Below are 17,601 nucleotides of genomic sequence, written 5' to 3' on the forward strand. Positions count from 1 at the left end.
CCCCCAGGGTGGGCCGAGGCACCCCGGCAGCCTTCCTTGGCAGTCCGGGCCCACAGCCTCCTGCCTTTGCAGGTGGGAGGGAGGTGGCAGGGACTCTCTGAGTGTCCCAGCATGGAGCCTGGTTGTACACGTGCCAGTGTGACCCTGGGGGAAACTCCAAAACACTCAGGCTCTGGGAATCCACTTTCTCTTCACTACACCTGGGGTTCAGCACCTCAGAGACCCCAAGCAACAGATTAGCCCCCAAATCTGGCTTAAAGGGTAGAGAATCGGCACTGGTGGGGGCAGGTCTGCTCTGCTTCCCGCACTTTCCCGACAGCTTCACAGGACCCAGCCCAATATTGGCCACCGTGTCCCGTGTCCCTCTTAGAGAGGGAGCCTAGCTTCCCTGGAGTATTCCTAGACAAGGAGCTTGCAATTTCCCAGAAGAGTAGCCCCTGTCAAAATCATTTCCCTCCTGAATCGTCCCAGGAGCCTCCAAAGGGCCTCTAACCCCTCTACCCCATCTCTCCCAGCACCAGAGGACTGTCTCCAAAAAGAGCATATTCTTGTCTCTCTCAGTAAGCCTTGGGCATCACACAGGTCTCCAAGTGGCCTGGCTGACCTGAGGGTCACCTTCTGTTTCCTGGACCCACCTGTTCTCTCTGGCCTCCAGGCTTTGCACCTGCTGCCCCCTGTCCACACCTGTAATGTGTTTGCCCTCCCAAGAGTCACCAGGCTCGTCCTATCCTGAGAACGCCTCCCTGGCTGCCTACTAACTGAGTCTGGAGTTTCCTTGAACTACCACATCATTTGTTCTCCAAACATTGGCTGGGCTCCTGCACTGTGACAGAACCCAAGCTGAACACAGGGCCCCAAGGACAGAGACCATGGGCCCCTGCTCTCTAGTTACTGGTTCCCAGTGGGTGAGTTGCTGTGTGGGGGCCATCTGCCTCCCTGGGATCTGTCCCTGTTCCCAGGCTGTGAATTCCTAAGGGCTAGGCCTGTGTCTAGACCTGAGTCTGTCCCAGCACTCCCAATAGACAGGGCCTGGAATACCAGGTTTTCTGGATGAGTGGATGGATGGGGAGAATTATAGAACATTCTTCCTCCACTGTGGGAAGAATGGGGGCCTCTGCTTCGTGTCCTCTCCAGTGCCTTGGGCTGGCTCCTCACACCCTAAACTCTGCACTTCTAACCCTCTAAAAGCTATAGGCTGTCACCTCCCTTGTCCAGGACACGCCATCAGTGTGGCCTTAGTATGCTGATGGCAACCCTTTCCTGAGCTCCTGGTTAGGCCAAAGGATTCTGGACCCCTTGATCCCTCTGCCCCCACACAGACAGGGCTGTGGACTGTGTATGGTGGGGGACACCTGCTTTGAGGTGGTTGCATCTGAGGAACACCCACATTCAAGCTTGGAGCCCCTCTGCAGCCTGCCACCTCATCATTCAGGAGACTCAGTCCTCCTCCCATGAATGTCCCCTGCTTGAGGGGGCAGCAGGCTGGGGCTGGGGCCATTATCAGCTGTGTAGCCTCAGGCTAGTCACCATGTGTCTCTGACCCTCAGCCTATCTCTGGAAAATGGGGAGATAACCTCAGGGCAGGAGGGGCCATGGGTGTGTCACAACAGCTGTCTGCTGGCCCCTCTGCCCTCCCTACCCATCCCCTCTCCCATCCCCCCTCCTGTGTTTAGCTCACATATATCCAAGTCCCTTCTGAGCAACACTGACCCACATTTCTGCAGGGCATCTGGAGCCGACCCTCACCTGGCCCACTGCACACATGCAAGGTGCCCACCTGGGTCCTGGGGGTCTCTCAGCAGGGAGCGGCTCAGTTATGACTGGTATTGGTGATCCCTCTCTCTGACATTTGCCTGACCTGACATCCTCCCACTCTAAACAGGAAGGGAGTGAGGGAGGGGAGGAAGGAGGGCTCTGGGACACACAGGCTCACTCTCAGCCATTTTTCATAAGGGGCTTTTCTTCTTTACTCAAGCCAGAAGTGTGTCCTAAAGAATTCCTTTGAGCAGAGGGAAATGCCGGCAAGGCTGATAGTAGGTCGAATACCTGAGGCGGAGCTCTGCAGGCAGGGGAACAGCATGTGCAAAGGGCCTGAGGTGTGCTCAGGGAAAGGAGACCAGAGTGCCTGGTGGGGCAGAGGCAGCTCCTCCTATGGGGCCCTGAGGCCATGGGAGGATTTGGACTTGATTTTAAGGGCCAAGGGTGGAGGGGGCATTGGACATTTCCGATGGCATTGAAGGGCATGCAGGTGATCAGACCTGCCAGACCAGACAGCAGGGCTGAGGGCTTGGCTGGAGACACCCGCCCAGCTCTGTTGAGGTTTGATGTGTCGAATGGGGCCTCTGCTTCATGTCCTCTCCAGTGCCTTGGGCTGGCTCCTGGAAAATCCAACATTCAAACAAAGATAGCCTCAAAATGGAGGGGCAGAGAGAGGATGCCATCTGATAGCTGTCTTTACAGTTTCCTCATTAGCGTTCCCAGCTGTCCCAGAGCCATCTCCCTGGAGCCTGGGACCTTTCCTGGCTCACCCTGTAGGAAAGTGCAGCCTGGTCAGTCCTGCATCTGGGGAAGCAGCCAGCTGAGCCCATTTATTTATTCTTACCTCACCTGGCACCAAATGTGTCCCTGGCTCGGAAGCTCTGTAGCCCCTGCCCTCCCTGAGCTCAGGAGCCATCTCAGGTGGACATGCCCACAGTCCTCACTGCCTACCAGAAGGCTCCGCCAGGCCCTTTCTGCAAAGGTCTTCTGAGACTTTGAGTGATTGGCCCTGGGGAGGGGCTGGCAGGAGAGGAGACCAGGTGGCTCTCATCCATCTCCTTTTGGGCTTTCCTGTGTCCCTGCTGCAGGACAACAGGCCTGGGCTCTGATTAGACGAGGGTGGGAGGGTGAAGGAGACTGTGTCCAGGGACGGGAGGCGCAGGGTGAGGGTGATGTGGAGACAGCATTGCCTCTTGCTAGGCAGTACTGGAAACATGTGCTCACCGCCTGCACATGCATGTTCATGGTGTGACATAGGAGCCACACTGGCTCTGCCCCTCACCAGCTGTGAGGCTTTGGCACAGCATCACCACTCCCACCTCAGCTTCCTCATCTGTAAAGTGGGGCCACACCCAGGGTGTCTGCAAACTAGTGACATCTCCCACAGTATCTGCTCTTGTGAGCTCTATCCAGGCTGGTCAGCCTTTCTAACCTTATGACTTCGTGGTCATTCAATCATTCATTCACTTATTCATTCCATACAGACTCCTGGGCTAAGCTAAGCTATGCTGGGCACAGAGAGGATGCTGCCCAGCTACTGCCTTGAGTAGCTTCCTGGCTGGAGGGGACAATGACAGATTAGGTCGGATGTATTGGGGCAGCCGGCAGAAGCAGCTCCCTGCCCAGGCTGGCATCAAGGAGGGCTTCCTGGAGGAGATGATACTCAGGCTGTCTTCATGTCACATTGAAGTTTGCTCTTACTATGATGTTTATCTTAAATGTTCTCTAAATTCCATTGTTTCTTTCTTGCCCTCTCGATGCTAGCATGTCTGCTTGAGTTTTCACATGCAGTGTTCATTTGGGATTTTCTCCCTCCCATCAGTGATCTAGAAATCATCCTCTGTCCTTGTTGTGCCCTGTTGTAGAGCCCATGTAGGGTGGAAAAGCTCAGGGATGGCCCGGGGGGTATGGGGACCCTCAGACAGCCCTAGCCTCAGGACATGGCCTCTATGTTGATGACTCTGCTCCCCAGGAGTGACCTTCACCGAGACAGGCCTCCAGGCTGCTGCCCTCAGAGTGCCGCCCACTCTCTCCTGCAGGTGTTCGAGGAGGAGCATCACATCCTTTACCTGGACCATGGCGGTGTGATCGTGGCCATTAAAGACACTTCCATCCCCTTGAAGATCCTCAAGTAATGTCATGGGGGGCGTGGCAGGGTTCAGGGGTCATTTGCATGCGTGTGTGTGTCATTTTTGTGTCTAGAAGTCCTCTCAGAATATTGCCCAGAGTGGCCTCTCCATGGGGCCACAGGACAACCCTAGCAACAGGGATAGCAACATGCCTCACAGACCCTCCTGAGGGGTCCTACAGGTGGACTTTGTCCTGCCCCCAGGAGATAAGCTAATGGGATGGTCCAGTAAGACAGAGGGAGGCTTGGGGCTATGGGCTAAGAGGAGGTGGGAAGCAGTGGGGACTCCCCAGAGGAGGGACTTTTAAGCATCAATAGGAATTAGTTACATGGAGGACCTTGGGCCAGGTCACCCAGAAGCCAGCAGCCTGTGCCTGGCTAAAAGTGGGGTTGACAATGGCACTAGATGTCTGAAAGCCCTTATGGGGAACTGAGGGTAAGTATGAACTTGGGACTGGAAGGCAGAGCTGGAGCAGCTGCCAGGAAGCCAGAATCACTTTAGTCTGAAAAAGAGCAATACTGGTCCCATCATTGGCCTGGCACATGCTGAACTGGACTCAGGGCTTGTGTGGGCCCATCCAGGGAATACAAAGTGTCTCTGAGATACTGAGATGACATACTCAGTTATGCCTGAGTATGCCTCAGCAAGAGGCCTGGTGTTGCTAAGCAGGTGCCGATATCTCCTAGCACTGGCGAGGTGGCTGCTGCAGCCCCTGACCGAGAAGGCGAGGTTGGGGGTCTGGCTGTAACCCAGATGCTGGGCTGGTGCAGGAGACAGAGGGAGGGCAGTGGAAGACGCTGTACTCAGTGGGCAGAGAGGACTTGACACAGGAGCACTCACACCCACCCTGGGCACCTCCTCTCGCAGGTTCAGCCTGGACGAGGGCCTCACGTGGAGCACCCACAACTTCACCAGCACCTCAGTGTTTGTGGATGGGCTGCTGAGTGAGCCAGGGGACGAGACTCTGGTCATGACGTAAGTGCTGGGGGCTAGGGCGGGTGGCAGGTCAGAACGCAGCCCAGGAAGGCACGGCTGGGGCCCCCACAGGCCTTTGCTGCTGCCGAGTGGGTGCAGACACAGGCCCCACTTCTGTCTTCACACATGCGCCCACTCAGGGGAGGCAGGCTCTTATTGCCCACTGCCTCCTCACATCCCAGCCACTGGGGAGGTGGACACTGTGTTCCCATTCAGGGATCTCCACCACCTGCCAAGGCTCACAGCCACTCTCAACCGCCATCGTGACTCTGTTGCCCCTCTCTGGTTGATCAGTCTTATTAGTATTATTATCTACTGGCACTTTTCTTAGCCACATGCACAGAAGAGGGCCTGAGACCTAGGCAGGCCAGCACAGCACAGAACTGGCCATGCCCTGCCTGGCACCCTGGCCTGGGGTCTGAGGCTACAGCACTGGCCCAGCTTCTATCCCCAGCCTGTCCATGTGTGTCCAGCCCCACCATGGGTCAAATGCCACAGGAGGCACCAGGAGAATGAAGGGGCTTTGGAAATCCCTGCTGCTCAGAGCCACCCTGGCCCATCATGGGTGATGACACCTACCCATGAGGTTTGCCCATAGCCCTGTGGCCACACTGGGAGAGAGAAGGTGCTCCCCCAGAATCACACCTGGCTGGGCGACTTCCTCCTGCATGGTCAAAGGCAGAGCTGACCACAGGCTGACAAGGCCTGAGCCTCTGCATTTGGGACTCATGATGCTGCCATAGCAGTCCCACGATGTGCAGCTTGCAGGGTTCCTGAGTGCCCTGCCTCTATCAACAACGCCTGTGGCAGTTTGAATGGAGCCCACCAGATTCATGTCTGCCTGGAACCTACAGGTGGGACCTCTTCTGGAAACAGGGCCTTTGCAGAGGTCATGGATTTAAGATGAGGTCTAGGGAGCAGGGTACGCCCTAACCAAGGGATGATGTCTTTCTAAGGAGAGGAGACACAGTGACACAGACATGGGGGGATGATTGTGTGAAGACAGAGTCGAGGAGCACCGGGGCTGGAGCCGAGGAGCACCGGGGCTGGAAGAGGCAGGGAGGATCCCCAGAACCCCAGAGGGAGCAGCACGGGCCTGGACCCTCAGTGTAGGGCTTGTAGCCTGCAGAGCTTCAGGAGACACGCATGCTGTGTCCTAACCCACCAGTGACGGTCGTCTGTCTCAGCAGCCCTAGGAAACTCCAGCACCGGCCCTGACTCTTCCCTCCACTTATGCTCAACTCAGGGCCGGGTGAGGAGGGTGGACCTGGATGCCTGGACTTCAGACAGCTTGTCCTCTGCTCTATCCCTCCTGGAACAACAGGCCCCGCCCCACCGGCTCTCTGCCAGTGTGTCCCCTTGTTCATGGAAGAGCCTAGATGAACATGACCCCTGAAATCCCCACTGCTGGGACTGGGGCCAGGCTTGGGAGCTCAGCTTTGGAATACCCGCCACCATAGACTCTGCCACTTTCACAGTTGTTCCCATCCTCTCCTCAGCCAGCTCCTCTGTTTGTCAACTGAGAAAAGCACAGCTCTAAGAAGGGGAGCCCTGGCCAAGGTCATAGGACTGGGGTGTGGCTGAGTCCAGCTCTGACGGGCACCCCCGAGGCTGGCTCTGTGGAGTCCAGGCAAAGCAAAGATGTGGGCCCTTTCAAGGGTGTGCCCTGCCCTGCCCGTTGTCCCAGGTGCATGCGTCAGGTGCCCAGCATGTGCCAGGTGCTGTCTGGCATGCTGGGAGCACGTGGGCACAGGGCACTCTCCAGCCCTGGCTGTGGGGACTTGGCCTCACTCTTGGAGAACCAGCCTGTCCCTAGCTCCTGGCCAGGAGTCTGGGCCTGGATGTTGGGCTTGGCAGCAAGAGGCCTCTAGGGACATCAGGAGAGCAGTTGCAGCCGAGCCAGCATGAGCAGCAGGGGACTCGAAGTCCAGTAGGACAGAAGGACGTGGGATCGCTGAGTGTGGACTGCCCTCAGGATGCTCAAGACAACTGAATTTCTACTGAATTTCTCAGACCCATCCCCAGAAAGGCCTTCCTGCCAGCAGCACTGGCGCTCCCCACCACACCTGCCATGGGCCTCATCCCCGTCTGGTGGGCTCTCGGGCACCGCGAGATGCTGGCGCCTGTGGCGTGCCTGGGGCCTTCCCTGCTCACTTCTCCTGTGTGAGAAGTGGCATGAGATGGGTGCTGGCTCCACATGGTTTGAACAGACATGGGAGATGCGCAAGTGAGGACTGGCCCAGGCAGAGGGTGGACATCGGAGTAGACTTCATACTCAGGAGTGGCCAAGGGGGGTCCTGGCTGGTGAGTGATGGGGCTGGGTAACCCCCACAGAACCAGCCACCCTGAGAACAAGGCTGAGGAGGAGTCCAGTCCACATCTATACAATGTAGAAATTAGCAGGTATGAAGAGTTACGGGAGGCCTCCAGGAAGAGCGGAGTGTCAGTGCTCTGGAAATGATATATCCTCTCTCTTACCTGAAGCTTCAGCCTCCTTGTCTGTCACACAGAGACTGTAAACCCCACTGCCAGGTCACCAGGATGAGCCCAGGACACTTGCTCCCCTGTGATGCCCCTGCGCGTCCTGCTTCCTGGGTGACCAGCAGGAGCAGCCCGGTTAGACTCCCGCCTAGAAGAGGGGTCACCTCCTCCTGCTGCGTGGGGCTGCAGGCGGATGCTCTGCTTCCCTCCAGGAAACCCGGGCAGAGGGTACATTCTTCTCAAGAAGTCGAGGGTCCCTCACTGCTCTAACCATGCGTCCCGCTCACCCTGGAGGTGCAGGTCGGTCTCATCTGCCTCCAGACGGGTAACCATGTGTTTGTGCTCTCAATGGTGCCCAATGGGGCAGTGTGCCCCTACCGTCCTCCAGTCCAAAGACTGACTGTCCCTAGCTGGGCACTTCCCTCCCCTCTGTCCTTCCCTCCCAGCCTGTCTGTGTCTTTGTGTGAGGAGGGAAGTGACCCGTTGTGATCAGGGCCAGGATGAGGCTTTGCTGGCCACCTCCTGCGTGTTGTGGGGCTGTCTTCCTGTATCATCTCATCTCGTTCTCATAAGAAACTTCTACGGAATGACTTGCGTCCCTATTTCTGGAAGTGCTAAGATCTCTCCAAGATCTTTGATCTGAGGGAGGGGTGGGAAGGGGCCCAGCCGAGGATCTAGGGCAGGGACAGGAATCCTGTCTTATAAAAGCCAAGTGGGGAAATAATCCCCCTTCTTGGTCTCCAAGTGCCCTGTGCTATGCAGTTTCCCTGACGCTCAACCCTGCTCTGCTCTGGCCCTGGTGTGTTAAATCATTCCTAACTTTAGGCGGTCACTCTCCCTTCCAGCTGCTGGAGGCTGTGGTGTGGGACAGGAGCAGATGGCCTCTCCTTTGGGGGAAGCTGCTGGAAGCTCTGCTGGGTGTTTTTCCAGAGTGGTGTTGAGGGAAGAAGTGGTTGGCCTCAGTGGCCCGGCTGTGTGACGTTTGGAGTGCAGTGGGTGGGCTCCACCTGGAGTAGCTAAGCTGTTTTCTGAATCTAGAGCCAAAGAGTGGAGGGGACAGTGACAACTGCCTGTGAAGGTGGCCCCAGCCCTTTTGCCCCGTCTAGATGGGAGCCTTCTACCCCAGAGCAGTGAACAGGAGCATCTTGGCAGGACATCAGCCTTCATCCCGACCGTCACCAGGCAGAACTGGCTTTGGTCCAATGATAGCCCAGCTTTCATCAGGCCCCACAGACGAGCGATTTTACCCCCAGAAGGATAATGGCAGAATTCACAGCCAGGTGCTCCAACCTTTTAAGTTTTTTTGAAAAGCATCAGAACAGTTCCTGGAGTGTTGCATCTTCAAACAGTCTTCAGAGTTAAGTTGACCTAGAAAGAATTCGGATGTCAAAAGGGGAGGGGGACAGGCCACACCTTTGCAGGCCTGTGTAGGAGCTGCCCCCGCCTCCTGCCCCTGCTTCCCTCGGCACCGCTGGCTGTGGCCCATGGCCGATGGCCTCCCTGCCTCCCCCACTGGCTCAGTCATGGGGTGGGGGCCCAGGAACTCACCCTGCCCCACACAGGAGTGGCTGTTTAAGAGCAGCAGATTCCTGACCCAGCCCCCACAGCTCAGCCCATTTTTTCCTTATTAACTGCAAAGTAATAGATAGGCTCCCTTTGAAGCCTTCTTCCCTAAAGAAGACTGAGAATTAACTAGATGACAGAGGTTTCTCACGGCCCCAGCCCAGGGTGTAGGTTCTGTACAAGGCAGGACTTTGGAGACATGGAAGAGGTTAACTAGTGAACCAGGCCAGTGCCCTTCTCTGCCCAAGCTGGGGCCACTCCGTAGCCAACAGGGAGTGTCCAACAGGGAAGGCTGTGCATGCAGGCACCCATCTGAATGGCAGGCGCTTTGGGGCCAGGGCCACCCCCAGGCCCACAGATTCCCCTGCTGGAAATGGTGCCTGCAAGGGCAGCTGGATAAGGCAGAGTAGAGGCCAGGTCACGGGGACATCTCCCTGTCCTTGGTGGGCTGTGGTCACCAGCCACTGGGAGCATTCCCAGTCTGATGCTCACACCCCCTTCCTTGCTGCTCTGACAGAGAGACCACATAGGCCTCTGACTCCCAAAGGGAGGAGAAAAGCCACCTGGACTGGCAACTCTGAAACAAGGGTAGCTGGATGGACTGAGGGCCAGCAATGATAGGGCAGGAATGTGAGCATGAGGACGTGCAGTGGATGCGGCCCAGCTGCACCTGCCCAGAGCCCACCTACGTCAGGACAGGGCAGTGGGGGCCACAGTGGGAGGCCCAGCCCCACCCTTCAGAGGCTTGGGGTTTGATTTATGAAATAAGAATAACCCTTTCTACCTTGTGAGATGGTTCTGGGGAGTGGAGTAATGTGCATGTGTGTGTATACATGTGTCGTGTGTGCGTGTGTGAAGCTCCCTGCCCAGAACATCACTAGTCCAACCTCAATCCTAAAAGGCTAATGTTACTGTCCCTGTATTAAAGCCAAGGAAACTGAGGTACAGAGGGAGTTATAGAGGGCATTGGTGGTATAGCGGTTAGCATAGCTGCCTTCCAGAGGGAGATAGACTTGCCCAAGGTCACAGATAAAGTAAACAGGGTTCCAAGGCCTCTCTGACCAGGGGTGGCTTATGGAACCAAACCTCAGACATTCCAGTGCAGCCGTCACATCCCCAAGAGTAAATTTCAAGATCTTTCTCAACACCACCCCAGAATAGGAGTTGAGTGCACTCAGATCATGATTGGCCACCCCAAGGATCCAGCCCCTGTTGGAGGTACTCAGAGACCAAGACCAGAGCAGATCTATCACCTCCCCCAAGCAGATGCTTGACCTCTGATAATATGGCTGGAGCCCTGCAAGCTGGACTGGAGAATGACCAGGGAGGATCAGGTTGGGCCCCTCTTTGGGGCAGAGCCCCAAGCATGAGGTTCAGGGGATTAAGTGGAATCCCTCAGATGGTGGCCCTCACTGAAGGGGAAAGATCTGGGTATACTCAGCAAATGACTGCTGACCACCAAGGAGGGGCGAAGAAACAGCATGAACCACGTGAGCTTCTGCAACTTACTCAACCTTGCCCTGGCTTTCCTGTCTGTAGCATGGGGTGGACTCGCCCCACAGGGTCATGGGTAGCTTGCTTCCTGCATGCCGCTGGGCTCTCCAGATGGCTGCCTCCCTGGTCTCCCTCCACTGCTTCCCCCACCCACCACAGCTGGGAGCAACAGGTTGAGATATGGCACCCTCACTTGTGTACTCCAAGCTGAGCCAGATGACTCCTTGTCCCTTTGGAAGGCCAGTTCTGTTTGGGAGTGAGTGCCCAGGGGCCCAACAATAGGGAGCTGGGTTTCTGTGGCACAAAACCCACACATGGTCAGGCTGAAGGGCACCAGGCTCAGCCTGACCACAAATCATTCTGCAAAACATAATGCAAGGATAAGCATGTGGAGTGGGGAAGGGTCCCTGGTGGTGGCTAGGAGGCCAGGGCTCCCAACCTGGCTATTGGGCCTGTTCCCCATCCCTCAAGGAGTAGGCAAATGGGATCAGATGGATGAGCCACACCACTGTAATTGACAAGCCAGAGATCACTACCGCCAAGGCCTGCCAGCGCCGCAGTGCCCAGCAACATCCTTCCAGCAAGGACAGGCAGGGTGTCCCTGTGCCCATGGCGAGTTTGGAGGGAAGGTGGCTTGCACAGCTGGCTGGGCCAAACCAAGCTGGCTTTCTCTCTCCTTCTCCATTCACCCCTCCACAGCGTCTTTGGGCACATCAGCTTCCGCTCGGACTGGGAGCTTGTCAAGGTGGACTTTCGGCCCGCATTCTCCAGGCAGTGCAGTGAGGAAGACTACAGCTCCTGGGACCTCACCAACCTCCAGGTGGGAGCCGGGAGGTGGCAGGGACAAGGCAGGCAGGGCACAAGTGTGGGCCCACTTCTGCCTGCTACATTTCCCCTGCCAGGCCAGGGTAATCTCTCCTCCTCCAAAAAGTCCTCATAGAATCGCCCCCACCTTCTGATGAGGACTGAATAAGGCTCCTAAAGACCTCTCTTCAGCTCGAGCTGGGCTGTGATGGGGCTGGGGGGCTGTCAAAGAAAGAATGGTTCAATGGCACTTGTTAAAGCACAGTATGGGTATAGGGACCACTGCAGTGGGGGGAAAGATTGGGCTCAACTCAATCTCAAGAGAGAATTGCTAGCTAAGGAGCAGGGTGGGGTCGGGATGGGAAGTCCCTGCAAGGAAGCATCTGCGGCGAGGGGGATTAGGGAAAAGCTGAACTCACGAGATCCTTGGCACAGGTAGGCCAGGCTGTCCGGATAGCACCTGGGGGTCGGGATGAGGACCCCAGTCAGATATGGAGATCAGGTGCTCACCAAGCCGGCTGGGTGGGGCTTGTAACTAAAACTGAATTTTACAAGCAAGTACACAGACAGGCCTGGAAGATTCAGGAGTCTGGCTCAAGCTCAGCCACACCAGGCATGGCACCTGTTACCACTAGGGCAACTGTTGCAGGGACAGGGGTGGAACCTGTTCTGATTCTCCCCTGAGGACCTACTGTGTGCCCGTGAGCTTGTCTCCATCCCTTGCACAGGGGCTGTGCCCTCAGGGCCTGAGGAGGGTGCATTGGGGCACTTAACTGGGTCTTCATTCCCAGTTACTGTGTGACCCCTTGGGGCCCAGCCAGAGCTATACACAGAAGGTTTGTGGGTTGGGATAGGAAGGAGACCTCAGCTTGACCTCAAATATGCCACTTCCCCTTCTGGGCCTCAGTTTCCCCATCTGCCCCAACTGCAGCTTGAGGCATTTTCTGGATAAGCAGATCAGCAGTATAAGCCAATGTAGAGAGAGCAGTCAACCCTTCTCATGCCAAGGCCTCATTCTGACATTCCTGCTGCAGGGCGACCACTGCATCATGGGCCAGCAGAGAAGCTTCCGGAAAAGAAAGCCCATGTCCTGGTGCATCAAGGGGAAGAGCTTCACATCAGCGCTCACGTCCCGTGTGTGTGAGTGCCGGGACTCTGACTTCCTCTGGTGAGCACTCAGCTCCTCGCTGCAAGGCCTCACGGGGCTACTTAAACCTCCCCACAACATGGCAGCCGCTTCCCCAGGGCAAGGGAGGACGCAGTTCCTGTCAACCTGGGCTCAGAGCCACCCACCATCACTTCCACTTTATTCTTCTAGAACCAAGTTGCTAAGTCCTCAAGTTTACAAGCATTTGACATATTTTTAAAACTGCCACTGCCACAATGGCCTGCTCAGAAGGGGAGGAGAATGTGAGGACAGCCCCGGGCATGCTGGGGGCGAGGTGTGCCCAGCCCAGCCCTTCTGCAGCCAGGTGCTCTACTGCCATTCCTAATCTGTCCCCTGCTTTCCTCAAAAGCCACCTGTGGCTACCTAGTGCCCACAGGACAATGAGGCTCACAAGGCCGCTGGCCCACCCGCCTTGCCTCCCTAACCCACCCCTCTGTCCTGCTCTGACATTCTGCCACCTCAGCCTGTTCCTCCCTGCACCAGCACTGACCAGGCCGGTCTCTGCCCACAGCTCCTCTCCCTCCCTTCCCCTGCCTCTCTCTGCTCATCCTTTGAGATTTTTCTGAGCTCCTCCTGGAAGCCCTAGAGGTTCCTCCAAGTTCCCAGCATCCCTTTGTCCCTTTGGAACGTGGCTGTCAGGTTTCAGGCCTGTCTCCCCGTCTGAAACAGGGTGTTGAGTTTTCTCTGGGTCCCCCAGACAGGTACATGGCAGGCCCTTGGTGTGCAGTTTCCTTCACAGCCCCCACCCCCCGACTTCACTCCCATGCTGGCTGGCTCTGCTCCTCACCTAACCACGGTCCTCTCCTCCTGCCAGTGACTACGGATTTGAGCGCTCCCCTTCCTCAGAGTCTGAAGCCAACAAGTGCTCTGCTAACTTCTGGTTTAACCCATTGTCCCCACCTGACGACTGTGCCTTGGGCCAGACCTACACCAGCAGTCTGGGGTGAGTGTGGGGTGGGGGCCTCTCCTTGCCTGAATCTAGGGCAGAGCTGTAGTGGACCCCAAACTGCACTTCTGGCTGCCACCTGCTGCTCCTGAGGGGAGTCAGGGAAAAACAAGTCAGACTGAGTGTGTCTTGTGCTCAAGACACAAAATCTGGCCACAGGCCTCACGTGTCCTACTATAGGCCCCAGTGAACAAACTTGGCTCTCACAGCAGAGAAGCCCACAGGGCTCTGCCATCTGTGCCCATGTGAGCCAGCATCAGGGGAAAAGTAGCTTGAATTGGCTCTGAAAAGGTCTAAGGTGTCCCATGACCCAAACCTGCAGCAGAGCTAAGCCCACCTGGAGAAGCATACACTCCCCTCTCCTGAGCCACTGCAGTGCCAGGACCCTGCCCCATGTACCAGCACTCAGTGAGCTGGGCCCATAGTTGGGTGCTGGAAGTGCTTATGCTCCCTGTAGGTCTCACCTTAAATGGCGTTTCTTTCAGGAAACCCTCCCTGAGTGCCCACCCTGACCCCCAAGCTTACTCTGTCATAGCATAAAATCTAGTTAGTGTCGTCACTCACCTAACCGCCCTCCCTGCTGGACTGTAAGCACCATGACCTATGGTAGGTGTTTCTTCTGTCTGAGGGGTGATGAATACAAGCCATGCCCTAGGGGACAGTGCTCATAGGCGTGAACAATCACAACACTTCCTCCACCGTGTGCTGGGGTGAGACAGATAGTGTTATGATCCACTATTTCACTTCCAAGAGACACAATCCAGAGTCCTTTCTCATCACTGTGCAGGTTTCAACTTGCTGGGCTTAATGGTGCTGTGCTGTCCATGCAGATTTTACATTTCTTGGTTTCTGTGTATCTCAAAATTTTCATAATGACCCATGGTATAAAAATGTTAGATATGTAAGGACCATGAACCTCAGCTTCAGGAGGTCCCAAACATGCTCCATCTGCATGTCCCAATTTCCCCATTTCTCTGTGCAGAAGTTTTCAGGGAAGAAGGGAAAAGCCCATGAGCTTATTCAAAAATCCCCATTACTTTTCCTGGGAACCTGAAGAAACAGGAATCAGGCCCCAAAATTGTAGGCTTTGACCTCAGCAGTATATATCCTGCCATCTATCCACCCACCCATCCATCCAGTCATTCATCTATCACCCAGATATCTATCTATCTATCCATTCAGCCAACTTTTCATCCACCCACTGTTCATCATCTATTCATTCATCCATTTATCCATCCACTGATCCATTCATCATTCATTCATCCATATACCCATCTATCCATTCATCCACCTTCAACCTGTCTATTATCCATCCATCCATCTTCAATCCATCTATCCACCATCATCTGTGTATCTACCATCATCCATCTATCCATTCATCCATCTATCCATCCATTTATCTATCCACACATCTTCCCATTCATTCATCCATCCACCCATCTATCCTTCTATCCACCCATCCATCCATCTATTTATCTATGTATCTATCCACACATGTATCCATCCATCCATCCATTCATCTGTGTATCTATTTATCCATCTCAATGGCCTCTCCTGAACACCCTCCAGAGCTTGGCAAGCAGGGACTCAGGTCTGAGGTGTCAGAGCCAGAACCTATATCAAGGCCAGTGGAGTTCATTTCATATCATCTGCACAGGGTATGTGCTGAGAGTGGGCAGCCCTTAGAGAGGTGTATTTTCTTTCAAACTCCCCAGGTATCGGAAGGCAGTTTCCAACATGTGCAAGGGTGGTGTGGACCTGCAGCAGAACTCAGTTCAGCTCCAGTGCCCCCTCACGCCACCCCGGGGCCTGCAGATCAGCATCCTCGGTGATGCAGTGGCCGTGCGACCTGCAGAGGATGTCCTGTTCATTGTGCGGCAAGAGCAGGCGAGTGGGCACTGTCTGCAGGGTGGGCAGAGAGGATGGGCATGGAGGGCTGTTCCCTCTACCTACAAGCAGCTTTGGGTGTCTCTGTGGGGAGCAGTCTGCTCCAGATAGCAGGAGGTGAGGGTGGGACAGAAATCTGCTTCCTGGGATCAGAACATCTAATAGTAAGGAAGATGCCGCAGAAAGCAGACTCGGATGTAGGGGAGAATGTCAGCGTGCGCCAAGCAGAGTCAGAGGTCCATGTGGCTTCACGCGTTGTGTGCTGTGTGTGTTTGCTGGGCTGTGGTGTAAGATTTACTCATTCTGGTGGGCGGTAATAGGATTTTTAAAAACCTCTAATTATATTGATTTAGTTAATTTGGAATCGTAAGAAAAACAGACGTTAAAAACACCTATTACTTGTAATTACACAACCAAAGATAAATCCCATGTGTGTGTCTAGAGATATAAATACATGTATACACACACATAAATATAGATACACATTTCCTCCCAGGCTCCCAGTCTTTCTTTTTATCTTTAGAACAAGTGTGACATTTCTCTTGATTTTAAAAATAATATATGTTCATTGTAGAACATTTTGAAAACACACAAAAAATATCAGGAATATAAATATCACTGAAAATCTTGGTCCTCCATGGTAACAACTATTTATATTTTAAATTTCCTTCTAGTCTTTTAAAATTAATTTGTGGCATGCTTATTTCTCTGATTATAGAATTAGCTAGTTCCTATTGTAGAAAATGCAGAAACAAAAACTAGAAAAACTTACAACATGCAAAAAATTCAAAACTGCAGAAAGGTACAAAAGGGCAGTCCAGTGTCCCTGTTTCCAAATCCTTTAGAGTTCAGGCTGGGACTCAGCTCCCTCCTGGCACACAGCTGTGCTGGGCATTCAGATCTTTGGGTAACAAATATGGGGAAGGTAGCAAGTGTGGCTTCATAACTATGTACCTTTTATTTAAATGTCCTTAAAAATATGGTGCTGGCCAGGCATGGTGGCTCATGCCTATAATCCCAGCATTCTAGGAGGCCATGGCAGGAGGATCCCTTGAGCCCAGGAGTTCTAGACCAACCTGGGCATCATGGTAAACCTCTATTTCTACAAAAAAAAAAAAGAAAAGAAAAGAAAAATTAACCAGGTATGGTGGCACGTACTTGTAGTCCCAGCTACTCAGGAGGCTGAGGCAGAGGAAGCTTGAGCCCAGGAGTTGGAGGCTGCAGTGAGCTGGATGATGCCTCTGTACTCCAGCTGGGGAGACAGAGCAAGATAGACATTGTCCAAAAAAAAGCATAACAATATTATAAGCAACTATCTAGTTCAAATCAAGGTAAATAATAAAAAAATCAAAGATTTTTAACAATATGGTACCAAGGTGGAGTGGGATAAGGATGGCAAAGGTCTTTGGAATTGGACAGCAGGGAGCCTGGTCTGGTGCAAACAGGGAGACCAAAGCAAAGAGGACACAGAGCTGGGCCTGCCGGGTGCCTCTGTGTTGGGCACTGCACCCTAACTTCTTGCATAGCCTCACTCAGTGCAGCAAACCCTTGTCAGCCTGCTCAGTGCTGGGGAAAGCCAGGCTCAGACACATGAAGTCACTCCCCTAAAGACCAGGCAGGAACAAGTCCCAGACAGAGACAGGGTCTGAGGTCCCTAGACCTGAGCAGCCCTGGTAGGAGTGTGGCCTGTCTATTCACAGAAGCGTCTCAGGGTGTCAGAAGGACAGAGCCCCCCGCCCAGCCTGGGGCCACCTGAACTCGCAGAGTTGGCCCCTCTGTAGCACCTACTGACTTCCAGGGAAGATGGCCCTCTGCTGCCCCCTAGAGCCTGGAATCTGAGCAACTCGGTCGCTCCTGCAGATTTGTCCTAACGGGAATCCAGGTGAGGCAAGCTGCCAGCTCTGAGGCCCTACCTGCCCAGGGGGCTAGGACCATTGCTGGGGCTGCTCTACAGGCCTGGGCTGGGGTTTGCAGAGGTAAAAAGAGAGACCAAAAATGCTGTTGGCAGAGAAGCAGCTCTTGGCAGGGAGGGCTCCCAGGGCACTCAGTATCTGAAGAGGCTACTGTTTCCTTAGGGAAAGGGTGTGGGGATGTGGGATTTGGGGTAGACACACACTCACTGGTGCAAGTCACACAAATCTGTTCTGACACACATGTTCACACATGTTCATATTCACACTCTCATCCACAGTCGTGCACTCACAGACACATTAGAACAGTTACACACACACAGGCTAAGCTAGCTTTGGACATAGCACTGGATTTGGGAGAGAACAAGATTTGCAGATATCTAAGAATTAAAAATAAGATCTGATAGGGAATTCAGAAATGGACCTATATAAATAGGCCTAATTTTTGTATATAGGTGTGCTGAAAGAAGGATGCCATTTTTATAT

At 54.3% G+C, this 17,601-nt stretch overlaps 1 protein-coding gene across 1 annotated transcript in view; it reads left to right on the forward strand.

The window, feature by feature from the left end:
• The window catches only part of SORCS2 (sortilin related VPS10 domain containing receptor 2), a gene marked incomplete at its 5' end in the record, with an annotated part of 551,249 nt that overhangs the window by 514,344 nt on the left and 19,304 nt on the right, over nt 1–17,601 (forward strand). The window contains 6 exons of the mRNA XM_012810961.1: nt 3,798–3,889; nt 4,755–4,862; nt 11,100–11,220; nt 12,239–12,372; nt 13,187–13,315; nt 15,034–15,205. Coding sequence (XP_012666415.1) covers nt 3,798–3,889; nt 4,755–4,862; nt 11,100–11,220; nt 12,239–12,372; nt 13,187–13,315; nt 15,034–15,205 — 756 coding nt within the window. The remainder of the gene's footprint in view (nt 1–3,797; nt 3,890–4,754; nt 4,863–11,099; nt 11,221–12,238; nt 12,373–13,186; nt 13,316–15,033; nt 15,206–17,601) is intronic.

This window comes from Otolemur garnettii, unplaced genomic scaffold, assembly GCF_000181295.1.
Source record: "Otolemur garnettii isolate 467f Iridium unplaced genomic scaffold, OtoGar3 scaffold00146, whole genome shotgun sequence".
In the NCBI taxonomy this organism is placed as follows: Eukaryota; Metazoa; Chordata; class Mammalia; order Primates; family Galagidae; genus Otolemur; species Otolemur garnettii.